This window comes from Alternaria triticimaculans (assembly GCF_023758025.1).
Source record: "Alternaria triticimaculans strain BMP 0046 chromosome Unknown scaffold_5, whole genome shotgun sequence".
Classification (NCBI taxonomy): Eukaryota; Fungi; Ascomycota; class Dothideomycetes; order Pleosporales; family Pleosporaceae; genus Alternaria; species Alternaria triticimaculans.
The window spans coordinates 447201-473242 of record NW_026055962.1 but is presented as its reverse complement, the minus strand read 5'-3'; the positions used below and the strand labels follow the sequence as shown (position 1 = coordinate 473242).

At 54.3% G+C, this 26042-nt stretch overlaps 7 protein-coding genes across 7 annotated transcripts; 4 read left to right on the top strand and 3 right to left on the bottom strand.

Annotated features, from left to right (window-relative positions):
• Nucleotides 1-4641: 4641 nt before the first annotated feature.
• J4E78_004479 (uncharacterized protein) lies at nucleotides 4642-5792 on the bottom strand (the record flags this gene model as incomplete). The annotated part of the gene is made up of 2 exons (XM_049365108.1): nucleotides 4642-5363; nucleotides 5438-5792. The coding sequence occupies 2 exons, from the start codon at nucleotides 5790-5792 to the stop codon at nucleotides 4642-4644; spliced, it is 1077 nt and encodes a 358-aa protein (XP_049222909.1).
• A 3295-nt stretch (nucleotides 5793-9087) lies between these two features.
• J4E78_004478 (uncharacterized protein) lies at nucleotides 9088-10014 on the bottom strand (the record flags this gene model as incomplete). Its single annotated transcript, XM_049365107.1, has 3 exons — nucleotides 9088-9100; nucleotides 9163-9790; nucleotides 9837-10014. The coding sequence occupies 3 exons, from the start codon at nucleotides 10012-10014 to the stop codon at nucleotides 9088-9090; spliced, it is 819 nt and encodes a 272-aa protein (XP_049222908.1).
• Nucleotides 10015-10592: 578 nt separating this feature from the next.
• J4E78_004477 (uncharacterized protein) lies at nucleotides 10593-12033 on the top strand (the record flags this gene model as incomplete). Its single annotated transcript, XM_049365106.1, has 3 exons — nucleotides 10593-10625; nucleotides 10676-11015; nucleotides 11066-12033. 3 exons carry the CDS (start codon nucleotides 10593-10595, stop codon nucleotides 12031-12033), a joined length of 1341 nt encoding a protein of 446 aa, XP_049222907.1.
• A 1196-nt stretch (nucleotides 12034-13229) lies between these two features.
• J4E78_004476 (uncharacterized protein) lies at nucleotides 13230-15518 on the top strand (the record flags this gene model as incomplete). Its single annotated transcript, XM_049365105.1, has 1 exon — nucleotides 13230-15518. One exon carries the CDS (start codon nucleotides 13230-13232, stop codon nucleotides 15516-15518), a length of 2289 nt encoding a protein of 762 aa, XP_049222906.1.
• A 1496-nt stretch (nucleotides 15519-17014) lies between these two features.
• J4E78_004475 (uncharacterized protein) lies at nucleotides 17015-20436 on the top strand (the record flags this gene model as incomplete). The annotated part of the gene is made up of 4 exons (XM_049365104.1): nucleotides 17015-17369; nucleotides 17420-17712; nucleotides 18172-18256; nucleotides 19034-20436. 4 exons carry the CDS (start codon nucleotides 17015-17017, stop codon nucleotides 20434-20436), a joined length of 2136 nt encoding a protein of 711 aa, XP_049222905.1.
• Nucleotides 20437-20565: 129 nt separating this feature from the next.
• Nucleotides 20566-22749, bottom strand: J4E78_004474 (uncharacterized protein; the record flags this gene model as incomplete). The annotated part of the gene is made up of 1 exon (XM_049365103.1): nucleotides 20566-22749. The coding sequence occupies one exon, from the start codon at nucleotides 22747-22749 to the stop codon at nucleotides 20566-20568; it is 2184 nt and encodes a 727-aa protein (XP_049222904.1).
• Nucleotides 22750-23046: 297 nt separating this feature from the next.
• J4E78_004473 (uncharacterized protein) lies at nucleotides 23047-24724 on the top strand (the record flags this gene model as incomplete). The annotated part of the gene is made up of 2 exons (XM_049365102.1): nucleotides 23047-23158; nucleotides 23208-24724. The coding sequence occupies 2 exons, from the start codon at nucleotides 23047-23049 to the stop codon at nucleotides 24722-24724; spliced, it is 1629 nt and encodes a 542-aa protein (XP_049222903.1).
• Nucleotides 24725-26042: the final 1318 nt, after the last annotated feature.

The window sequence follows — 26042 nt, the reverse complement described above, 5'->3', positions numbered from 1 at the left end:
CCGTGGCAATTCGCTGCGGCACTCAAAAACACCGCGAACTTTAATTCGCATCGTCGAGGACTTGGACTGACTGCTTTGGCCCGACACACCCTCCATGTTTCTGTTCATCCAATCGGTTCCGGTTTCAATAACCCGGAAGTGTAATCTGCGACGTTCAAGTCATGCGAAATCCACAATCTAGCGGCACGAGGATGAAGAGTTTTCCTGGCGTTGCCGTAAGCTGTATGCAATCGTTGCGTACCTAGCGGCATTAATGGATCTCTCGACGGCATTCCCTTCTTGCAAAACACCTGTAATGTTCGCGAGGATGCACACAGCCTCGTCGCAAACCGAGCGTGAGCCGACCATGCAGCCATCAACGACGAGACGCTATTACCCCACAAATTGGCGATCCTGGAGACCTGTTTCCCCGCCTTCTTACCACGTTCGCACAACAAGCCGCACACCTTCGACCTGCCGCTGCACCAGGCCTCTGACTTGCATGATGCCCAGTCGCTCTCGCCATCACGTCTTGTGCGTCGTTGTATTGCCTCTTCATGCACTGAGGCCCTGGAATCATGCACGTAATACTGGGTACTGCCGTCTTAGATGATGCCCGAGGTTTGCGAAAGTTCAAGCCATCCGCTCATCTTGCAGGGTGTACGTCAGTAACGCCCGAATCCATCAGCATCCGCGGTCTTGTGATGATTCCCTTGAATAAATCGTATAGCTACCAGGGTACCGCTGCAGTCACAGGTATCAAGGGGTGGGTCCTGACGGTAGCTTCTTGGCCAAAATTCCTTTTCCTTCTCCACATCACGATCGTAGCCGCACATAAACGCAGCAAAAGAGCAAGGAAAATATGAAAGATCCACTCCAGCATCTGAAAAGTTCACCTCGTGCAACTTTGTCCGACATCTCGGCATCCACGCCGCACCGAATTTAGTGCTGATGAGGGGTGAGGGGTCAGCCCACACCATGCGGGTCATATGCGATTCACTGGGACCAGGCCCTCGCTCGCCTCTTCCGAGACCGATGCAGTGAGCAAGGAGTATGTGGTCTGATCGAGTTCCAGCTCTGTCAGCAGACGATACTCTAGGGATGTTTTGGATGGACGTCACTGTGGCACAGTTCTTCCAACAGTTCGTTCTCTATCATCACACACGGGATCAGCAGAAGTAAGCTTGGTCTGAAAAATCCACACACAGTAACAAGTGTATGCATGGCAGTGGGCACGTCCGATACATCACCGAATACAGTACACCGTTGGACTCAACACTAGCCTCGGTTAAGAGCACCAACCGAGTAAACGATGGGTACAGTTACCGCGCGGTCTACTTTAGCTGTAGTTCGTCGATCTCTTGTCGACCGTGGGGGTCATCTGCTATTCACAGCTCATAGCAGCATGGGCTCACCGTACAACGGCAGTTGCAGCAGAGCCTGTTTGCCACGCCATGCCGTTCGTTCCTGATTCGGTCTAAAGAGCCTCAACCGATCTCACCGAGTCGATCGTGTGGGATGTCCGTACCTGGTCGCACGCCCTTCTACCTGTTATAGCCATGGACGTGGGATGCCAAGTATATCCAGACGCTTCCGACTCAACCTCAGTCCCGCAGTTGATATATTCTCGGATGCTTTTGCCTCCTCAACATTTGATCACGGTAATTGATCGGGATGTCTGAACGGTGAAGAGCTTAGTTGACTACCGATCATCCCACGTTTGACGGTCTTGAGGTTCCACGAATTGCAGAATCTGCCCATTGCTATCTTGCAGTGTACCGATACATGTTGGGTGTCAGCGAAAGAGATGGCGTCGTCTCATCTTTGCGATAGGTCTGGTCGCCGTCTCCAATATATGGAAGCCCACGGTTTACGCGCGATTTGCGACGACCGCCTGTGTCGTGTACGGTGTCCAGGCGATCTTACACATCTCTCTGCCTAGATTTACCGTAGCGAACATGGACCTCTCATGACCATGATAGGAGGATCGAGGGTCGTTATTTCTCCATGCCCAGAGAAGGGGCTTGAGGGCTTTCAATGACGCACACACGAACAAAGAGGCAGTGTTCATGAGACATCGGGGTCATGACAGCTGCTCACGCCACTAAGATGCACGACAATTCAAGTGAGCAAGGTCTCTTGGGTTCGGACGCGAGCTCGTTGAGGTAAGCGATGCGGAAGTCATTAGCAGCACCGCGCTTGCGGCGTGTACATAGTGCGCTAAGGTCCGCATTTTACATCGCATCTCTCTCAACAATCCACAGATCCTAGCTTTCGCATTTGAATACCCAATTCTTTCCGCGGCCACGGAGACATGGTCTCGTCGAGTTCTAGACAAGCGCTCTTCGTGAGAAGAATGAACTTCTGCACATTGCATGCGTCCGCAGTATGTTCCCTGAAGTGACGGGGCCGCGGACGTTCGGAGAGCGGCGGAGGATGCGGCATTCAATGCGGCCTGTACCACCCCATATGTCGCATCCTAGAATCGGCTGGCTTAAGATACAACTCTTTTCTTTCAAACACGCACCATACGCTCGCAGGAACCTGTAACCATCAATCTCCGTCTGGCAACTCGTAACGAGCTCATATCTAGGTAGCTTACCAAGGACCCATACACCAAGACCCCGCATCTGGCCCCAGCAACAGGCGAAAACCCGCGATCAATCTTCTTAACACCCTCTTCTATAGCCAAGGTAACAATCCTCGATCGCAACCCGCCGTCCTCAACAACACCCTCCCAAATCCTCCCCATGACATAACATACACCTAGTCGGACCGAGAAGACCCTAGATGTTCCACCAATCCACCCCATCCCGCCAATCCAGTCACATCGGAACCTTAACCGAGACACTAGCTCAACAATTCGCTCGCTTGACCATGTTTGAATCCCTTAGCAAAGCAACCCCAGTTCCCTTTACGCAAATCGTGGGGTAGCACACCATCATTTTGATGTCGCGCGTGTGTTGAGATCCTGATGCTTCGTACGAGGCTGTTCGCCAAGTGTTGACGTCTGCACTTTGTAGCGAGGCGTTCGTGTTCCTGCGGCATGTGTATGCAGTTGGGAAGAGTTTACTTGATCGGGATCGAGGATCGTCGTGGTCTGGAGCTGTTTCTCCGATGTTCTCCGGTTGTGGAGTCTATGGTTGTCGAGTGCGATATCGTGATGCAACCTCGGTGGTGATCATCCTTTAGCAGGAGCCTGCGTGTCCAGACCCCAGGTCCATCGGAACAGTTGTCGCAACCTCTTCGAGCTCAAGATCCGTTTCACACTTTCGGGTCTGATGAGCTCTTTCGAAACGGCAGACCTCATTCTTCTCATCTTCGCCATGGACGAGTCTATACGCACACCTGCCTCTTACGCAAAGGACGTTGGCATTCACGTCATGGGAAGATCCACAACTCTATCATCGTACTTTGCGTTGACTCCATCCGTCAACGAGAACATGTTTCACTGGAAGCATGGCATCGTGTGATAATATATGGTTCCTTCCGTTCCCAGCGACGAGCCCACATCCATCCCGCTTCCCCGTAAATGCTCCGGCTCGGCTCGCCGCAACCAAATACCTCGACTCCAGCAATTGCAACGGCAAAAGCCGGTGTGCAATGGCATGCTCGCGATAAGCAGAGATCTCTCATAAACACGGACGACTTGCCATATTGCATTGACAGCATGAGACTGGGCGATAACGACGAAACATGTGACGAAGCTGATGAGCTACATGGTCATTCTACGTATGATTGACTGTCTGGCTAACGGAGAAGACAACAACTCTGATTCCAGACCAGTAAGCAAACAGCTCTCTGAATGTATGATGTAGCTCATTGGTACGTCCATCGAAGGGCGTGATGAGTGATATGACGATAACGGCTTCAATCACACTCGGCGCAACGTCATCTACTGTCAGCATATCACCCACGCCAGTGAAAGGCTTATGCCGGTACACAGACCTGGTACCCTGACCGGGGAAGCGGCAGCCGTGCATGCATCACCATCGAGGCCCGCTTAGACACTCGCCCATTTAGGAAACTCACGATACCCCCATCTCACCGTCTCCCACGCCGTCGTGCGTTGTGGAAAGTCGCGCGACGATATATTATCCCCCTCCGTCCAGATCCGACCATGCCCTTCACAAAGCGCAGATCATATGCACAAGTCAACATGCATATTCCTCGCACCTGCCACCAACCCTCCTTTCGCAACCAGGAACGTGCATCTCCCACGACCACGCGTCCCGGAAAGTTCCTTTTTCCTCGTTGGAAAGCGCGTTAGACGGGACGCAGCGGGTGACGAACGATGACGACGATGGAAGTCGTCATGTTGGGGCGTGGGTGGTGCCGAGATGAGACCGTACCGTTTTTGTGCAGATCGTGGGTTTGCAGGGAACCTTTTGTGACAAGGGGACGAGCATCGTGTTTGGAGGGCTCCAGTGTGGTGGGAGCGGTTTGTAATGGGGTGTAGTAAAGCGATGTACTCAGTGAGCTGAGCGTGTAAGAGGATAGTGCACTCAACGTCATGGGAGTCTGCTTTTGAATGATGATTTTCATTGTGATTTCTTTGACTTGTCGAGAAGGCGCTCGTGCGAGTATGTCCCTGAATCTATATACAATTGTGCATGAGTAGGCATATCATCTAATCTCACTTCCATTGTCTCACATATCTATCTAGCAGGTGGTGTTGCCAGTCTGGGTCAACAAGCCCAGGTTCCACGGCAGCGCATTATAGCTTCCAGTCGCCTGAGGATCGATACCCTGGTACAAGAACCTCATACCACACGGCTTGATCGAGAGCGTCTGGTCAACCTGCGACCTGATCAATTCTCCATGGCTGATACTATCCGACCACCTGTTTCCGTTGGCAAACTCGACATTCGCCTCACCCATGAAGGGGTTCTGTTGGGTAGCGGCAAGCGGCTTCCACTCGTCGGCCTCGAGTGAGGAAGAAGTCCAGGAGCGGAAGTAACGTAGGCCACCGGGGGAATCTCCTTGACCGATGCACTCGACAAGTAGGAGGTAGGTGCTGTTGTCGACGCGGTATACGGTCGCCGCTTCGAAGAGGTCGTTCTTGTTGGGCTCTGAGAGGGTGATGACAGGCTCGCTCATTCCAGCAGGGAACTGGGCAACGGTCGTTTGGCTGCGGTAGAGGCGGCCGTTGTCGTCGTGGGAGAAGAGATGGCAGTTGGCTTCGTCGCATACGACCCACATGTCGACCCAGTAGCCTTGCTGAGGGGTGAGAAGGCCCTCTGCAATGAGAGCGGGGGTGCCGTTGGGGTAGAAGACTTCCGGAGCAGACCAGCCTGCAGGGTTGGATATGTCTGGGTTGGTGCTGTATGCCGCATTGCCGTTCTGGTAGACGAGGTACCAGAGCTTTTGGGGAGCGAAGTAGACTTCGAAGTGTTAGCTGGGGACTCTTTCTATTCTCTTCCTGGTGGGTATGGATTTGGAAGAATGTTTTACTTACAAACTTCAGGTGCAGCCCTGTAGCCGGTACCGATGGCGCTCTGGTCGAGATAGTAGAATGGCGCCTCTTGTGCTTTGTCGAAGTCGGTGAAGTTGAAGTACATCAGGTTGTAGCCCTCCTCTTTTGCTGTACTGGCAAAAACGTGGTATACGCCCTCATACTCGATGATTGAGGGATCTTTGATACCAGCGAGGTTGCGACCATCGTTCTTGGGCCTGACTAGAATGTCGCTCGATGTCCAGCTGAAAGTGCTGGGAAGGCCTCCGTTCTGCCTGGCAGCCAACGAACGGTGAGGGACTGTTCGAGCCAATGCTGTGGCTACGAGAGCAGCGCCGGCGAGAAGGATGGAACGCATTGTGGTGGTAGATGCTTGACAACGGTGGCTACCGGATTCATGCTGCGTCCTACTCGTTCTTATATAGTCGTTTCTTACCTGGTTCCACCAAGCCCGTCGTGTGGAGCCGAAAGCTGGGGAAAATGTTCATTGACCGGGGTTCGTAGAGGGTGCAATCTATCTGGGGTAACTGCCATCTTGGTTTTTCCGTCTACCTTTCCTTAACCATTCGTTCGTGCCTGTTCGTGATGGGCACTAGCATCTGTTTTAGGCTGTTTGCCTAGTGCGTATATGTAAACAAGCAGATCGGCCATGTCTTTCTCGACCCGTACCGTCGATTCGTCATTTACATCCTGGAGCGTGCTCCGAGCGAAGCAATATGAGGTGGCAACGCTGTATTTCTTTTACACTAACTAAATGGTGGCTGCAACCATCGAATCTCGCAGAGTCGCCTTCGAAATCTTGGGCCACCGGGTCGATCATGGCATCCGGAGACAGATAGGTTTTCGGCGAAGGTCCGATCACGTGGCCATAGAGCCGCAGTTCATCCGGTGGTTAACGATAGCTTGTCGTCTTGTCGTGTTGATGCCAGATGGCAATAATTCCGCCTACCACAACGCAGCTTCGGTGAGGAGCACAGGCAAAAATCGAGCTAAAGTCGTAAACGCCTCCTCGTGAGCGATGCGTTCGTGTAGGAACGACCGTGACCGGATCCAAGAAGCTTGGAGGCAGGCGGGGGCAACGCCATGCCTAATCCATCTCACCATGTCGCGTCGCTTGCACGTGCATCTCCTTTTCGCGATAGCAATCCGAAATTCAGTGCTCTGGGCGATGCCGACCACCCGACTTTGTAGTCCAGTTATGAAGCCGTAATTACGTGCTACGATTTTCGACAGCAGCAACATCCAGCAGCGAGGAGTAACGCGTTACCTATCGCGAACATCAAAGAAAAGCCATAGCAAGAGCCTGTATGAATGAATTTTGCGAGTCAATATCTGAGCACAAGATCAGGACCGTCGTTACCATGTCGGCCGAAACAGCTACGTCGCAGAGCGCGAGCGCAGGCTCTGGTTACGACCGCGATGCAATAGTAGCAAGCATCACCCGATACTACGAACTCCTTTCAAAGACAGTATCGATCAAACCGGCAGAAATCGGATACGCTCGAAAAGGAGGGCGCTCCGACAAGAGCATTCCGCTTTCGAAGCTCCGTCGACTCGGTTTCAACGATCGAATGATCGACTTCATCCGCCACGTACCATTTTGTCACAGCAACGATAGGCCCGTCTTCCCAGACACGACCACACTTAATTATTACCCGCACCTTTTTTACTACCCCGAGGAAGATTACAAGCTCGAAGATGCTGACATGACGGGAATGTGGCCGATCGAAGACTCAAGGATACCCCATGGTATCATCCCACTGTCGGTTCCTCTGGAGGGAAGCTCTCTGGGAACGTGGTGGATGCTGGATACCAACAATGGTAAGTAATATGATGACGACAAAGATAAGACAATCGGCATCAATCCCAGTCTGCAGTTTCGCTTCGTTTTTGACTCAGCGTTTCATCTTAGGCGAATTGACTGCTCGTGGCCCGTACATTACGAGGCCACCAGAGGAAGTCCCGGAAGACGAAGAATGGCGTTCGTCTCGACCCGTGCCTGCGGTCGCCTATTTCGACGGCTTGTGTCAAGATCTGATATCGCTCCAAATGATACCCTTGCCACACCCTTCTGATCACTGGATGATATGGGAAGCTCGAGATGACAAGATATACGCCTCCGATACCTTCATGTCATGGGCAAAAGTGAGTTTACACGATTCTACTATACACTTCGTCTCCCCCCACCTCCCCTCGCTTGTCGTATTCTCACCGAATGTCTACGAGACTGGATAGATTAACGCGACACCAGAAGGCTAGGGCTATCTATCGACAATGCCATTGGCCCGATTTGCGCTACTTCCAGCGCGCAAAGTGCCGAAGGCTTCTGCTTGAGATGTGGGCAAGATATGATGCACATCAAAAGGAGTTTTACAAGGAGAGGAAACGGCAACAGCAATTGGCGTCCGGAGAAGAGCCTGTAGAAAGAGTGCCGACGCCACCAGTTCTAAAACCAGAGAGCCCGCCCAGGAAAGCGCCGTGTGGGACAGAAAGTATTGAGGTACAGACAGATTCAGATGGGATGTTCGTTACTACTACGTTCAACATGTAAGATAGCGAAGAGGTCTTGCATCTCTAGTTAGCAACGAGCGAGCCCTCCACCTCCTCCCAGCCGCCTCCCCTCCGCCTCCGCCACCCACCCTTGGAGACTATAGCCCCACAGACCGAGTCGGACGGCATGTTTGTGAATACAACGTTAAGGATGTAGCATTAGTTAGCGGTCGTGTACCTCTACTAAGCGACGAGCGATCCCCACCACATCCCCTCCGCCTCCCCGGCCCGCCCTAGAGTGGGTGTCTAGCTAGCAAGTCCATCAAAATCCAACACCTATCAAACTTTCATCATGCGCTTCCCAGCGCGGGTATATATACGTAAAACTCCTCACAAAGCCCTCCCACTGACCCCATCCAAAACCAAAATAAAAGAGAGAAACAAGACCAAAAAACTTATACCACCACCACCCCTCCACCCATCCACCTTAACTCTCCGCCTTCATACTCCCACAACAACTACAAATCCACCACTCCCTCTCCATGAAAGTCCCACAAACCAAACAATTCCAGCCTAACCTCCCCCTTGCAGGTTCAAACGGCGTCGTCACCTCCCCTCCCCCCTGCCTCCTCAGATCCGTTCTCGGAGGCGGCCGGGGCAGGTTGGGTATGGAAGAAGAAGAAGAGGAAGAGGCGAAGCGCCGGTGTTCAGGGATGGGTTGGGGTGGTTGTTCGGTGGTGCAGATGGAGCAGGCGAGGTGGGCGAGGGGGTTGTCAAGGGTGCAGGTGGGGCAGGACCAGTGGTCTGGGGGAGGGATATGTGGGTTTTGCTGGGATGGAGGGAGGGGTTGAGGAGAAGGATCAGGTGTTGATGAGGGTAGCGGTGTTGGAGGGAGACTCTTGTTTCGTCGTTGGTCCTCGTCGTGGGGATGGAAGTTTGATGGTGTTCGTGAGGAAGAAGAAGACTTAGGATTCGAAGGCCGTGATGATGATTGGGTGACGAGTCGGGATATGGGTCTTTCTTGTGGTGTTTGTGGCATGCTGCGTATAGGCCGAGCTTTCTTTGACGGTTCATTCTCTGGATGCTCAGGCATGTAATAGCCCCCCTTCCCGTTAGATTTCCAACCCGAGTCGCGTTCGTCATCAAGTTGGACACCATTTTTATCATAGTACCCTCCTGGCTGTGTAGTGTCACTTCCTGGCGGACGGGGAGGTTGAGCAGGGTAACTGTCGACGGACAACCCGTTCTCTGGATCCCAGGCTAGACCGCCGTTTCCTGTTGGCGCACCTAACCTCTGCATTTCCTCTTGGTACATGAGATCTTGTAGGGCTTGCGCGATGGCCCAGTCGTTTGCGTCGTCTTGTTCTGCAGTGGTTCGGAATCCATTTTGGGCTTGTTGGTCGACCAATGTTCCTGCGTTTGCAGTCCCGCTCGCGCAGCCGTCGGTGATGCTGATTCTACGTGACGCTGCATCGGCGATGACCTTGCGCATATCGATGCCGCGTTGTACAGGGCGTGATCCGCCTAAGCGATGTCCTCCATTACTGGGTTTAGATGCGGCGTGTCGCTTTTCAGCGGCCTTCCTGGCATTGCGGCGCATCTCATCAAGTGGGACTCGTTGACCACCTAGTTTCTTGCCTTGTCCTAGGAAGCCTTCGCCAGTGTAGCCTTTCATGAGAAGGGTCTGGTGTTCGTCGCGGAGCTCATTCCAGAGGTTGTGGAAGTTGCCGTCGTGGGGGCCAAACACGATGTGGCAAAGTTCGTGTAGTAATGTGTCCATGATTTCTTCAAAGGGTAGGAATTGCCTAGCATCATAGTGATACCTCATACGCACGAGAATCCTTTCCGTGCGATTAACATTGAGACCTTAAAAGGTTAGTAGATTTTCCATTCATGACCTTTGATATCTTACCCAGTAGTCGAGCCGATTCGGGCAGGAACTCGCACAGTGTTCTGACTTTCCAGCCGCGCTTCCTCATAATCGGCTTCACCATGGAAGCTGCCTTGCGAAGCATGTGCAACGCCTCTTTCTCCCTAGGCAGATGCTTCAGATGCTCGTAGGCATCGAAATGCGCGTCGATCTCTTTCATGGTTGGGTTGCGTGAGGATACGTGCGCGTTACGTGGTAGATCAACTTGGTGTAGTTGAGAGTTGCAGTAAATGACTCAGTGGATCGGATATACGCGCGGCCAACTTTGCACAGAAGATATAGGAACCTGGTGGCAGGGCCGTGAACGAAAGTGAAAAGTAAAGAAAGATTGAAGAAAGAGGCGAAGGACGAGGCCAGCCACGTAAGCACTTCACGCGGCCTTTGCTGCTTGACGATGGCAAGGCCAGGTCGTTGATTAAACGACTTCACTCAGACAAAGTAATAACTCGCTGCTATTGTAAACAAGGTAAAGGGCGATCGTCTGCAGGGTCAGCAAGCGCGCATATTTTGTGGGAAGATCTGATGCTAATGTTAGACTTGACCGAGAGAGTGGCGCAACAGCTCAGAGGCCAGTTGTGCCTCTCACGTGCGAGCGTGTGCGGATCCCGTTCCGCGAGTCAGTGCCTGACGTAGTGGACTGGCGGAGTCGTCACACTCAGCTGTCAAAGACTTTGAACCTGGGAGCATCGCACGCTATCAAGTCGTATGATTCACTGATATATCGTACATCTGTAAGACATGTCAAACGACGACCAGCAGATTCTGGGCGTGGTGAGTAAGACAACGGACTTTGACTCTGCGCCTCGCTGACGTGGGTGAAGCTCTCCGAGTACACGAAAGACGTCCGCAACTTCACGGGATCGATATGGGACGCCACTGATGCGCATTTTGCGCATGTTGCCGGATACATTAAGAAGAGTCTCCCTGAAGGATGGCTGCCAGAACGCGCTCGACCGCGCCCGCCACCGCCGCCCCCGCATCCCATCACCGGTGCCTACCTGCATCGCCTGCAAGACTGGGTGTCGCGAAATCGGGCTCTGACGGCAGCCATCGTCGCCTTTGTCGGCACTGGAAGTTTCCTACTATGGAGAGAACAGAAGAAATACAACCGCAAGCGAAGAGTGCGGCGAGCGAGCAATGGGGCAAGGACGGAGGTCGTTGGTGAGTGCTTGAGGAAGGCGCGAAGCAGTGGCTCTGACTAACAACGACAGTTCTTGCCGGTCCACCCAACTCGCCCATCGTCCGATCGCTAGCCCTTGACCTCGAACGACGCGGCTTCATTGTATACATTGTGTGCTCGACCATGGACGAAGAGCAGCAGGTGCTTAGTGAGTCAAGAGCAGATGTGCGGCCGCTGCACTTGGATGTTGTGGACACGATGGGCACAAAACAGGCCATTCAGAACTTCAACGAGCTCCTTGTGAAACCGCACGTCGCTATCCCGGGGACGAGCCCGCACAACCTCAATCTTAGCGGTGTCATACTGGTGCCAGACCTCATCTACCCTACCGGGCCTGTAGAGACGGTGACCCCCGAGCTTTGGTCAGACGCGCTGAATGCCAAAGTACTCAACACCATCGCCGTGACCCAAGCGCTCCTACCGACCGTCTGTGAGTTCAAATCCAGGGTCCTAATGCTTACGCCCAGCATCATTGCGTCACTACGGCCGCCATTCCATAGCGTAGAGACCGCGATCGTGAGCGCACTCGAGGGGTTCCTGGCATCACTCAGGGCGGAACTGGGAACCCTTGGCATTGAAGTTTTGCAATTTCATCTGGGAACTTTCGATCTCACAAACGTGGGTCCGAAACATCATCTCCAGACCAGAGGGCTTGGGAGCCCACACGCTTGGCCAGCAACTACTAGAGCGCTGTATGCCAACAACTTCGAAGCGCAGACGCGTGTTGCGCAGAACCGGGGGTTATTAAACCACAGCGGCTCAAGTCTTCGGGAATTGCACAACGGCGTATTCGATGCACTCACGCAGAAGCGGCCAAGGAAGGTATGGCGCGTCGGACGTGGTAGTGTGACATATGATCTGGTGGGCAATTGGGTGCCGGCTGGGATTGTTGGGTGGATGATGGGGTTAAAACGTGTGTCCCTGGACACAGCGTCCGAGCCGAAGCTAGAGGATAGCGTGCAACTGCAGTCGTGGGAGAGGATCGATGCGATCGCCTAGACAATGGACCCCAGAGCCTAGACGACAAGTCGACGATGTGGAGAATCACTAAGAGAATCACGATGCGCAACGTCATAGACGGACTGTGCCTGCGGGAGTGCGTGGCATCGGCGTGACTTGAAGATCGCGCCCGGCGCTGCAAGATCACGAGATTGAGATGGTGTATTGGCCCAAGGACGGGCACGCAGGGCGAGCGTAGTGGCCGATGGCATCACGTAAAAGACCCTGAGCCCCTTGCCGGCACGGGTCTCAGCGAATGTTCCCTGCATGGTTAGATTTGCAGGCACGCAGAGAATCCAGTCGACGAGCAGTATATAGGCACGGCGATATAGGCAGAAACAGCGCGCTCTTGACGTGAAGCGTTGCAGGAACAGTGGTTCGCAGGACGGGCAGCAGTTAAATGAGCAAAAGTCTGGAACATGTTCCGCTCCACAAGTGCCATGAGCAAATGAAGTGACGCGAAGCATGTGCCACCATATTGACGGCCAGCGCCCGAAACGGAGGCAGGCCGAGAGGGGAATACGGATGGCGTGCGGATAGACTAGTGAAACGGCACTGGGGGAGGTATGTAATGGAGGCAGCTGGAGGCGATGGTGTACGCGATAGCAAGTGGGTGAAGGAAATGAGAGTTTGGTAGCTGGGAGCATGGAGATGTGAAAAGCAATGGCATTGTCAGCCAGCGCGAGATGAGTGTGCATGCGTGCATCGAGTGGCTGCGTGTCAGGGCGACGGCGCGGTGGGTCAACGTCGTCGCGATGCAGGGCCGACTGGTGGTAGCGGACCCTATTGGCGAGCAGGGAGCATCCCCGGCCCACCTGAAGTTTCAGGAGGTGTAGGTTTAGCTATTCTTGCACGCGAGGCAGCATAGAACATCGCGACGCCCCAGACACTGCTCAGGGCCTGCAGTCCATCACTGATCTCTCGACGCTTGCTGTCGTATCCGCTCCTTCGCGCTGCTTTCATTCTTCATGGTGCCGATTGCATCCACGCCCTCCCAAAATACCCCCCATAGCACCCACCGCTCTTATCACGGCTGCTTTTCCCGCACGCGCTGCTCAGCCCCGTGTCTCCCGCATTCATCCCTCCAGGCGGCTTCGACGGCTTCTTTTGCCCGGTCGCGCGCATGACGGCCCAGCGTCATCAATCTTCCGCCGCACATTCCATGAACCACTAGCCCGCCTGCCACTTCCTTCACCATGGCAAACCGCACCCAACGCCCGGGCGGCCTCGACTTCCGCTCTCAGTCCTTCGACCCTCCCACCACCGCCAACTCGCTCTCCTCCAACCACCTCGGCCTCGGAAACCTCGCCAGCGCCAGCATGAGCAATCTGTCCCTCGGCTCCGACCTGCCCAGCCCGCGCACCGGCGAAGCGCCGCCCGCCCTCTCCCCTCTGGACGCCCTCGCCCTCCAGGGCCGCCTGCTCGCGAAGCGCTTCGAGCAGCAGGACAAGACGGGCCGCCGCCTCAGTCGCCTCGCGCCCCTCACCATCCAGAACGAGTTCGGCAACCGCGGCGGCTACTTCTCGTCCCTCTCCAACTCGACCGTCAACTCGCCCAACGAAGATGCAGGCCCCGTCCGCTCCCCGCGCCCCGAGGCCTCGCCCCGCCAGGAGATATCGTCGGACAAGCGACACCAGTCCTACTACCCGCAGTTTGGCATGGACGAGCCCGAGCCCCAGTACGCCATTGGGCCGCTGCAGAGTCCCATGGCCACCATCGCCGAGGCCAGTCCTGCGACGCCTCCCCAGAGCTACTTCGACATCCCCAGGTCGCGCTCCCCCGATTCGGTAGAGCCGCACATCGGACTGCGCGAGGCCACGCCCGTCAGTCCCCATCTCCCGGCCGCTCCTACCTCCCACATGTTCCTCAGCCCGCAGAGGAAGCGCTCTGGCGACTCGCAGCATTCCCAGCACTCGCAACAATCCCAGCCCCGCTCGGCACCTCGCTCCAACCTGCTCCCACCGCGCTCGTCCAGCTCCCTGCACTCGAACCGCTCACCGAGCATCCGCTCCGCCGCTGGCACATACGACGATGTCGAGGACATGTCCCTCAGCGGGTCCTACGACTCCCTGCACCAGACGCGCAACCTGTCTCCTAGCTCCAGCCTATCGAGAGCCCAGTCTCCCTTCACGCCTGCCACCGGTCCTACCATGATTCCCCGATCACCGTCAGCTGCGTCCAACTACTCGGTCGATGGCGGCAGTCTCCCGCGCCCTGCCTACAACTTCTCAAGACCCAACTTCTCACGCCCCACAAGCCGGCAGAGCGTGCGTCCGTCATTGGACGTAAGGTCAGATGCCGGACCCTCGCGACAGCCGTCCGAGGAGAGCGTGAACATGAGGCCCTCATTCGACGACCAGCTCCGCCGACAGGACTCTAACGATATCCCTACTGCTCACTACGCCAACGAGCAGGTCCACACTCCCGTCAGCATGGTAAGCGAGGACTTCCGCCGGTCCGGCGAGTTCGGCAACAACCCAGCCCCGTCCTACACATACACCAGATTCAACCTTCCTCGCGGCAGGGCCGTCGACCGCAAGTCTGTCGGCATCGAGGATTTTTTCAAACGCGAGATCAAATGGGACCAGCCTGGAGGCCAGCCTAACCAGACTCAGGCGCGACCTCCTTCACCCGAATCACCGCCTCGTTCTTTCGACCAAACACGCCAGCAACAGCCACAAGCCAGGCGGGATGCCTCCTTCGACCACGGTACTCCGTCCCTCACATCCAGCAACAGCACTATCCGCGCGCGGACAGCCGGGTCTGTTGGGGAAGTCACAGCGCAGCAGCACTGCGACATGGGACTGGAGCTTCACGAAGCTGGTGAACTACTCAAATCCACCTATCACCTTCGACTCGCAGCTCGCGCTGGTCTTCCAGAAGCCATGTTCTGGTATGGCCTCGCTTGCCGTCACGGCTGGGGCATGCGTGAGAACAAGTCCGAAGCATTGCAATGGCTACGCCGCGCCGTTGACTCCGGTCAGCTGGAAGTAGCCGACGACGAGGACCAATCCAAGCACGGGCAGCCGACCGACCTCACCAAGAAGAAGCGCCACCGCGCTCAATACGCTGTAGCTATCTACGAGCTTGGCAAATGCTACGGAAACGGCTGGGGTGCTCCTCAAGACAAGTCCCTCGCACTGCGATGCTACGAGATCGCTGGAAACTGGGGTGACGCCGATGCTCTCGTCGAAGCCGGCTACTGCTATGCCGAAGGCGTCGGCTGCAAGAAGAACATGAAGAAGGCAGCCAAGTTCTATCGCGCAGCCGAAGCCAAGGGCGTCAGCATGGTGGGCAACAGCTGGATCTACAAAGACAAATACATGGACGACGGCTCCACCACCTCAGATGAGCGCTCTGTCCGATCAGGTCGTTCCGCTACCAAAGACCACTCCAAAGACAAGAAGGCTCGCGACAAAAGCAGGACTCGCACCATCTTTGGCCGCAAGAAGAGCGCGGCTGAACCTCTCCCTCCTATGGCTTGATCCCACCACCATCTCGCCTTGTATATGTGTCCACGAACCTTTCCTTTCACAATCTCTTCTCGCGCACGGCGTCTGGGTTCAAGCATATATGCTTTGGAGGTCAAAACATTTTGCCTTTCGAATACCCCATATTAACGAAATCACCTTTGCCCGGCGCATAGGCTTGGCCGCTCTTGCTCTTTACTTTGGCCACCCCGCGCTTCAGCGACATTACCTGTTTTGAACCACCGCCTTTTTGATCGAATATCTTCGACATGTCGATGTACCACCTACCTTTTCTTTTCGTCTCTCCGGGTTCGGTTTTCCATTCGTTTCCTTTGTTTATACCATTGTGCGTTTGTGCGGTGTGCCCATGGGCCGCCATTTCCTTTCCTTTTCCTTATCTTGATTGGACTCTCGAAGAAGTTCATGTGTACGTAAAGTCTAATTTACCGGTACTGGTGTACCTGGGCTGGGCTAGGCCAGGGTTCGCAAAGAGGAAAGCTCTCATCTCTGACGTTGGAAGACAAGTGTCATTTCTCTATCTGGGTCACGGCTGCTTTCCATTGTTTGGCAAGAAAAAGGGATTCGGGATTACTAAACGCTGTGAATAGGGTGGTTTTTCCTCTGTTGATATCCCCGAGCGTAGCTAGCTAGCAAGCAAAGTCTCTTCCTTCATACCTGATGATGGGTGTGTGGAAGGGAGGAAATTGAAAGTTGAAGATGTATAACTACGCTTGTATGTTTGGTTGGTGATTGTATTTGTGACTTTGATGTTGATACAAGTCGATACAAGTGATGCTTTGCGCACATGCACAGCTTGGGCAGCAATCGGGCTGATAGTCGTGCCTGCTTGTTTGACCGGCGCGACTTCCGTCATCGCATCCTCATCCGACGTTTCCTTCTCCGCCCGTCAATCACCACGAACAACAAATGAACTGATGCCTTCAAGTTCCTGCTCTATCCCCGTGCGCAATCTGCAAATGCTGAACATATCAGCACTATCTGTGTACACGACGGCATGTCCATGTTTGACCGCATCAGCCAAGGGCACAGGGTCCGCAGCCAACGAGATCGCGCGCCCTTCGGAACCACTTGGATCACACGTGAATTTAAGCTACGTTTTTCATGGCTACATGCGGTGGCCTGAGGAAGGTGAAGGTAGGGTGTTCGTAGAGTAATCGGGCGCCGATGTCGCATCACCGCGGTGTCTGTAGGTAAAATATATGACAAGTTCTTTCACCTAGGACATTTCGCACATCAATTCCTGTCTTCCTCTTCAAGAAGTCCATCTGAAGATAATGTGCGAGGTCTGCACGCGGTAATTCCCGGGCTGAGTGCAGAGTCAACTGGCTTTCTTTGAGCTTCCGCCACCGCTTCACCTCTCGTCGGTCGCTGTGACAACCAGCGCTCACTCTACACACCACGTCCACAGCTTAGCACCTCTGCTACCCATCCCAGGCAATTCTTCGTCCTACTGCGATCTTACGACAACTGTCCTGAAGGCCAATCCCACCATGCCTTCACTAAAGGACCTCAATTGCGCCATCGAGCTATCCGGGAGTCAACAAGCACTGCGAGAGTTCGGCACCATATACGGCGACGGTTTCGTAGAAACCTTCGTCTCCGTACCCAGCAAGCCACAGTCTTTCTCCATTCACCTCACCTCCAATAAGTTCATCGCTCCGGGCGTCGCCATCTTCGTCTACGTCGACGGCGTTTATCAGTGCAACCGCAATAGGCAGGATTTGAAGCTACGGAAGCCTTCCGATAGTCGCTCTCTTGTCGACTTTCGCGTAAGGCAGAAGGAAGAGAGGCAGAAAGATGGGTCGATGATTGCGAGGGAGTGGGCTTTTGATAAACTCAACATTGGTATGTGTTGCGAGGACTTCATCGAACCGCGGTCTGCTAACTGTTCACAGCTTCGGCGGACGATGCACCGAACATTTGTTCGCCAAACATTCTCGACAACATAGGCTGTATCGAAGTCGTCGTTCTACGATGCGCCGGTACGCGCAATGCCAAATCTGCCTCAACGATGAACTTTGATGGAGCAGGAGACTTTCCCGATCGCCAGTTTGGCGTAGACGATAGCTCATCGCCATCTAACGAGAGGTCTATGTACGATGACCGAGGACCATTCTTCAACAGCTTCGGCAATGGCCACGGTCCACCGCCGCCGGTGCCTTCTTATCGCTCGCCATATGCCGAAACGGTACGTAGCCCGCAAGGCTCGACATCGAGAACTCATCGCACTACATACGGAGCTCAGGAGCTTTTCCCTCCGGCGGCTATCGTAAACCACTCGCGGCCACATTCCAGATACTCAGAGCCTATCAGTCCGGGGGCGCGGCGCACCAATGACCTTCCTCCGTCAGGTTTCCAGTATGGCAGCGGTCCTATCCCGCGTGACGGAGAACCATATAACACACATCCTTCTCATGTCGGAGCGGTGCAACCGTCTGTTGTGGACCCAATGTGGTTGAACAATCTTCTTACGACAGCAGTGAAGCAAGGAGTGGAAGAGTCAAGACGGATGGACACACGATCAGAGGGGCAGGCTCAGTATAAGGAAACACATTCAGATGCAAAGTCTGCAACTCAGCCACCAGGAGCATGGCCCGAATCTCCATTCGATGCTCCAACACAACCACATCAACACATAGAGCAACAGGCTTTCTCTTTGCGCGATCACCAGAGCGAACACGGTCCAAGCTGGGCCAAGTCACAGCCTGGCTGGGGCGAACGACCTCCACGAAGTAGAGCAGGGACCCATGTTACCTGGAACGCTGAGCCTGCTTTCGAGACCGACTCCTCCAGTGTCGGCGGATGGAACGCCCGGGAAGACACCCCGTCCGACGCCTGGGACACTGGAGATACTTGGCCGACGGACAAGGCAGCTGAATGGGACGCCTCCAGCCAACAGGGAAAACTCTGGGTGACTAATTCTCCTAGCCACTATCATCTGAGATCTAGCTCCCCAGTCACTCTTCCTAAACACAATCGACGGCGCTCGAAGCACGAAGCGAAACGGAGTTCACGTTCCAAATCGCGGTCAAGACGTTCACGCCGAGATCGAGAAGTCACTTCTTCAGAAGAAGACAGCGGGAGTTGGGATCGTCTCGAACGGCCTTCAGACTCTGTGGTCTCGCTGAGTAGCTCCGACGCTACTCTCCAGCCATCGCGTTCTCGAAGCCGGGTACAGCCTTCACGACGGAGATCCAAGAGCCGTTCTCGACGTTCCAGATCGGTACAGCGCGATCATGAGCGAAAGGCATCGAAGCATTCCCATCGTCATCCGTCTTCGAGGCCTGCGGATGAAGTTCCAGCCGCTGGGCCTGCACCTTCAGCCATCACACGAATGACACCGACAGTGATGAATGCGCCCCCTCCTGTTCCCCTGGAACAGGTACGGTCACGGCAGCCTAGTGCTTACGCTGCTCCGCCTGCCCCAATAATGGCTACTCCAGAGTGTGGTGCTGCTGTGAATGAGACGATGAGGAAGCCTAGTAATGTTCCAAGTAACATATTCCCAGCTCCGTACGCTCCGTCAATGAAGGACTTTGTTCAGAGTACAGCGGGTGAGAAAGTAGGAGGCGGGCGATCACCTTCGGCTGTGTCTTGGGGTAGCGGTAAGAAAGATCACACTGTCAAACCCTCTTGGGGCACAGAGACTGAGAAGATCACCGGATGGGGCAAGAACAGTGACAACGGCTGGCATAATAAGACCCCAAAGCAGAATGACAAGCAAGGCTGGTACTCAACCGATGATGATCAGCCCGGAGGCTGGAACGAAGCCCATGACAACAACAAGACCCAAGCTGATGATGGCGGTTGGAACACGAAACAGATTGGTTGGGATAACCCCCCGTCCTCACCAAAACAAGAGCTAGTGGACAAGATGAACGACTGGGCCGGTCTCAAATCCGCCTTGACATCCGCTTTTGCCAACCCACCAGCACCAGCACCAGCACCAGCACCAGAACACGCCTGGCCAACCCAATCATGGAGCTTTCCCGCCGACAATGCCGTAAAGCCCACTCTTCAACAGCCAACGCCTACACCCTTCGCCTCCGCTCCAGTACCGCCAGGCCCGGCATCGGAGAAAGGCAGATTACCTACCCAACGTATGAGCAACAAAACCCTCTCTCGATACCGACCCAATCACAACTTCCCCTCTCGCATCCATCCCAAACCCACACCCAATTTCACAGCGCAACCGCACTGGCAGTTCCCTCCTGCGCCATCTACCTCTACACCTAAAAACGTCCTGCACGCCTCCTCCTCAAACGATACATACATCGCACCAGCCGAACCGCGCCTCACCATCAGCAAATCCACGTCCAGCAAAAGCGGTATCGAACACGCCGTGCGCGCAGGCAAGGCGACAGAGTACGGTCATGTTGTCGGGCGACCTGAGTATCTGGATAGGTTAGAGAAGCCGTATGCGGTATTTCGGTTTAAGTATCGGAGTGAGGGGGTACTGAAAGGACTGGGTGTACTTGGGGAGGGTGATATGAAGCATGATGGGGATGCGGAGAAGGAGAAAGCAGAGAAGTTGAAGTGTGTGCCGCAGGAGGAGTTGATTGCGAAGATGTTGGCTTTAGAGAGGAAGTTGAAAGTCAAGGATAACGGAGAGGGTACTACTGGTGGTGGGAAGGAGAGGAAACCTAGTAAGACTCACGCCGACAAGGAGAAGCAGAAGTCGAAGCAGAGGCGGTCGAGTGAGAAAACGGATGCGCATGGTGATGGCCGGGTTAAGGATTTTACGGAACAGTGGGTTGAGCGGCATTCGAGAGATCCGAGTGTGAAGGCGAAGAGTGCGGCTGTTAAGGAGGTGGGTTGGGAGGGAGATAAGGAGAGGAAGGAGAAGGAAGTAGTGGGAACGTGGGGACAGGATGCGAATGAGGGATGGGGAGGTGGAGGTATGACATGGTAAGACCCATGCTAGCTGGTCAATCTCCGAGAGAGTTTAGTGTGTAGGTGTATTTTGTACGTATAAACTTCTTCATACAAAGATAAGACATCATCATTGTCAGCTTTAGCTACTACCTCTCTCTCTCTACGATCATAACTTAGCGAGTTCATCCTCACTCCCCTCCCCATCGATATCCACCCACCTCCGTTTCCTCACTTCCAATCCTCCCAAACTCCTTCTTTTTGCCGCACTCTCCTTCGCCGGTGTACCTTTCCTCGTCCACTCCCTCTTGATCCGTTTATGGAATGCTTTTCGATCGGCTTTCGATGTTGATTTGCTGTCTTTGTCACTACTGCCGTCATGTAGGTCGCGGATTTTGGGTGTTTGGTATGTGGTGGATATGAACGCGGTTCCCGGGGTGGCTGGTTCATGGATACGGTTTAGGAATGGAGTTGTGGGGTTGGGCGGTGATGGCAGGAGTTCGTCGTCGGCGGAGGTGCCGATGAGGTCGAGGGATGGGCTTTTCCGATGAGAGGTGGTATGCGTGTTTTGCGGATTCGGTAGTTGGACTGTGTCAGGCTTGATAGTTTCTGAGAGTCTGATGATCATGTTGTGAGGGGTATGGTCGTTCTGTAGCTCGTCTTCGGTTTCTTGTGACTCGGGTATCACTTCGGTAGGTGGTGTTGCATGCTTTCGTGTTCGAAGTGTGGTTGGCGAAGAGAAGGCAGGCTCGGCTTTTATTGCTATGCAGGAGGATTCTCGAACTGGTGTTGCGACATCGTCTTGCGTTGGTAATTCTGCAAGCAAGTCGCTCTGTAATGTATCTTCATCGATCAAATCTCTCGTCTCGATGGACGGCAGTATTACATCCCCAGATACATCGACAAGTGTATCGTTGTCGTCGTCGTTCATCGGGAGTTGCTCCTCGTCATAATCATCGCCAGCAAGGGATAATAGATCACGGTCATCGTCATCAAAATGAGTGCTCGACGATCGCAAATCCGGAATGTCACTTTCTGTCGACTGGACAAGGCTCCGGTGATAGTCTTCATGCTCTGAAGAACTCGGTGTCGGCAGATGGTGCGGCGGCTTCGAGACGGCGGGTTCCTTGGAGACCTGATCCTCCCCAACAACCCGACCACCCTTAGGAGCTACAGCAGGCTCTTGTAGGTGAAGATTCTGATTCTTGATCAAATTCCAGCGGTTGTGAAGTGCAGTCGTTGGCCACTCCTTCCACTTTTGTTGGCTGTCTTTGATGACCGCCCATGATACACCGTCTATTTTCTTGCGCTTGCTTATGTACACATCATCTTCGTGAGTGAAGGGATATCTCCTTGCAGTCCTGGGAATGCGCCTTTGGATCTCAACACGTGGACTAGTTCGACGGGGTCTTGTTGGTGAGCTTTCATCCGGTCTTGTACGAATCGAGGCGCAGGGCTTTCCATCAGCGACATCCCTTGAGATAGTGTATGAAGGTTGTTGGTCCGTCTCTTTTGCTATTGGTGGTGTCGTATGGGTTGGGAGAGGGCTCGACTGGGCGACTGGACATTGGCGCGGTTGTGCAGACAGAGGTGGAAAGAACCATTTCGGGTCCGTCGCAGGCGCTACCTTGTCGTCTGTTGTTATTGGAGTGATCGGCGGAGCTGCGGCGTTTGCGAAGGGTATCGAGGCGTTTGGCAGCACAAGACCAGCTACGGCTTGGTTAACAGCTTGGTGGATTGTCTGCAGTAGACTGGCGTGGAAAGCGCTTTGTGCTTGCTGTCCCGCAGGTGTTTGTGGAAACTGAAGATGTCGTAGGAGGTCTGCGGTGGGGTTCGAAGGATTGGGCGTTTGCGGAACGCCGAATTGCGGTATAGATGTTGCTGGCAAGTCGTGCTGGGGTATTGTAGGCTGTGGCGCATTGGTCTCGGTGGCTGTGGTCTGTTGTTTGTTTATGTCTTGCTCAAGCGGTCCAGCAGCCTTTGGCTTGACCAGCTGCGGGAGTGCCAGTTCGTCCTCCGAATCTTGCCCCTCTCCCTTCTCTTCGTCGTCATCTCCATCATCCTCCGAATGGCTTCCATTTCCCATGACTATAGATTCCAGTAGCGCCTTCTCTTTGCCATTGGCCTGGCGCTTTATTCTTCGCAGATGACCTCTATCCACAACCACCCTGTTTGTGTTGAAGTCGATTTCGTCGCTTTGAGATGGATTCATGTTTCCAAATTTCTCAAATATGGACTCAAATCGGCTTTTGAGCTTCTGTTGTTGTTTCTGCTTGGCCTTGATGTATTCAGCATTGTCTTCGTCGACCTCAACTGAGTGCAGTATGCGCATGCGCTTTGCCGGCGGTTCCATGGCGCGTGTTGCCGCGCACTTTAGCAGCGAGCATGTGTCTCAACCAGCGTAAGAGCGGTGTAGAATAGGGGTCGGTGTGTGGGTGGTGGGCGTTTGCGTGTAAGACAGTTTCTGATTGCGATGCTGTGATTGACGCGAACAGCGAGACGCGACGCGGTTTCCTCGGCAGGCACCCGACACTTAGCGGCAGCCCCACCCGCATGCAGGTGATCGCCAGTGAACCGCAACCGTCATTCCGTCGGCGCCTTGGAATAGACGACCTCTCGTCAAGCATGAAGAACCACAGCTCATGACAACATGGCCATCGACAAGAAACAGACGGCCTTGGCCTGTCAGAAATGCAGGACGCCCATAGATATTGACGCCTCCATCGACCAGCTCAACCCGGCCGCCTTCAAGTTGTTGACTGGTACAAATCTACTCTATAAACTACCACACATCATACTAACATATTATAGACTCGACAGTATCAGGCCAACAGCCAGCGCCACGAATCTCCCCCAACCGCCAGTCGCGCCCTCCGAACCCGCCCGAACACCTCAAGACCTATCAAGATGCGGCCAAAGACGCCAGGAACCCGACCTTCAAGCGCAACATCCAAGGCGCGCCGCCTTCGGGACCCTCAAATGGCCCGCAGAACCCCGCCATGTCCTTCATCGACGTACACATGTCCGAGTCGATGATAGACCCACCCTCTGCGGCCGTCCGTAGTCCGGATCGGAAATCGCAAGCAGGCGAGACGAAGCCGAATGCGAATGACAAGACACGACGGAAGAGCTTCTCAAATGGACTGGGCATACAGGGAGGTGCGAGTCTGGCCGATACACTGGAAACAACAAACCGCATGTTCGAGATACTATCAGCACGCTCCGACGTCGACCACCCTATATGCGTAGAATGCACCGAGTTGCTCATCGAAGGCCTGCAGAAGCGCCTAGGCGTCGCCACCCGCGAACGCGACGCATACGTCAACTACCTGCGCCGCGCCAACACCGACGTGCCCAGCGCCGAAGAAGTCAAAGCCGCCGAAGCCGCCCTCAAAGCAGCCAAGAAAGCCGAAAGCACCGCCATCACGCAGCTCGAGAACCTCGAAGCCGAAAAGGCCGAACTAGACGCCCAGCTCGCCGCCCTAGAAGTCGAGAGCCGGATCCTCGACCAAGAAGAAAGCGAGTTCTGGAAGAGCAGAAACGCCTTCAACACCACCCTGACCACTATCCAAAACGACCGCGACGCTCTAGCCACAAGATACGCGCACGATGCGCAAATTCTGAACCAGCTACAGAGAAGAAGTGTATACAACGACACCTTCAACATAACTCACGACAACCACTTCGCCACCATCAACGGCCTCCGCCTCGGCCGCCTGCCAAACCCCTACGTCGACTGGCCCGAAATCAACGCCGCATGGGGTCAAACATGTCTCCTCCTCGCCACACTAGCCGACCGACTAAACTACAAGTTCGACGGCTACGAACTCTGTCCCATGGGCTCTACATCCACAATCACCCGTATCGAAACGAAAGGCGGCACCGGAAACACAGTGTCTGAATCAACACGCCAACCACAATCAACAAGCGCCAACTCACCACAAGTAACAAGACAAAAACTCGAACTCTACTCCTCCGGCGACTTCCCCATAAACTTTGGGTTTCTGCATAGAAAGTTCGATACGGCTATGGTTGCGTTTTTGGAATGTCTAAGGCAATTGGGTGAGTTTGTGGAGAACTCTGCTGCTGCGCCGTCGCACGTTGCAGGTGGTGTTGGTGCGGGTATAGCAGCGCCTGGAGGCGGACCGCCAGGCGGCGTCAAGATGCCGTATGAGATACAGAAAGATCGCATCCATGATCAGAGTATCAAGTTGGCGTTGAATAAAGATGAGGGGTGGACGAAGGCGTGCAAGTATACATTGACGTGTTGTAAGTATCTGCTTGCGCATGCGAATAATGTGGAGAGTTTAGGGGCGAGGCGGAGGTAGAGGAGTAGAGAGTGAGTTTGGGGAACGTTTGGTTTGCTTGTTTGATTAGATACCCCATTGATCTTTTTCGTTTTTACAGACTTGACATATTTTCTCTATTATGGTAATGGATGATCATGACGGGTGACTACGAGTTGGTATATTGATGCGATGGTCTTGCACCTCTACCCATCCCCTTGAATGCTACGGACTGAGTGCTTTGCATGAAGCACCCTCAACATCCGATCTCCTCATCTCACGTTGCATTATGGAAAGCTATGCACTGCACAAACGACTCCCTGTGAATGGACGCGCACGGCGCGTCCCTATCTCATGTGATACAGCGCCAGCAACGGGAAGCTGTGTACATGAGGCTCTTTCGTGTTACCAATGCCCGATGTCCCTATCTCGTGTTGCACCTACCTTTTGATGAAGATGCTACGTTGCGGGTGCTAATCTTACTGCGAGTTGTCTGAAGTCGTACAGAGATCCTGTGCAATGGTGGTTTTGAGTTACCTTTGACCTCAACGCTATGAGATAATGATTGAAAGTTTGTTCGAGACTAGTGTAGGGCTTGAAGATTTACAGGCGATAGGAGGGTCGCAATTCCGTAGAGCTGTACTCTGGAGCTTACTCTAATGAAGCCTTGCGTACATGGGCGTGTCTTGCGAGAGGTAGCACTGAGAGACATCTCCCGTTGTTCAAGATAGGAGACGGCGAGCTTAGAGGTCCAGCATGATGCCAGCAGGGAGTTTGACAGCCGTTTAGGAGATTGGAACACCCGGTGTGTCCTCAGTCATGTTGCTGTCAACCGGAACCAGAACGGTAACTTACTGCTTTGATCGTCAGAACGTCGTGTGATGCTGTTGATGCGCTGCCACCGCACCGACCGGGAAGCACGGACACCAAGACCAACTCAGCATCCGGGAGGCACCGACGTGGCAGCATGAAGCACCTCTTGAATCAGGGGCGAAAAAGGAAGGTCACGATACTTGCTCGGTGGTGTTGCGGCTCCTAGCGCTGGGTAGGACCATGTCAGCTGAGTCGTACAGCCCCGTGACTACCTAGGTATCGGTGGCGCACGTCCAGCCGGACGAACAGCGAAGCCGGCATCCATGGGCGAGCAGGCTCGCAGCGGCATAACAGGCAAAGCCGATGCTCTAGTGGAAACGGAATGCCTATCCCGAAGCCTAGCTTGCCGGTGTGATCGTCTCTGAGCTAGATGAGCTTCGTGGAAGCGAGCTGGCCAGGGGTTTTGAGATCTTTGCGGGGTAGCGTATTTCCTTAGCTCATAGAAACTGAGAAAGGAAATTAGGGGTAAGAAGATGGACACTGGGGT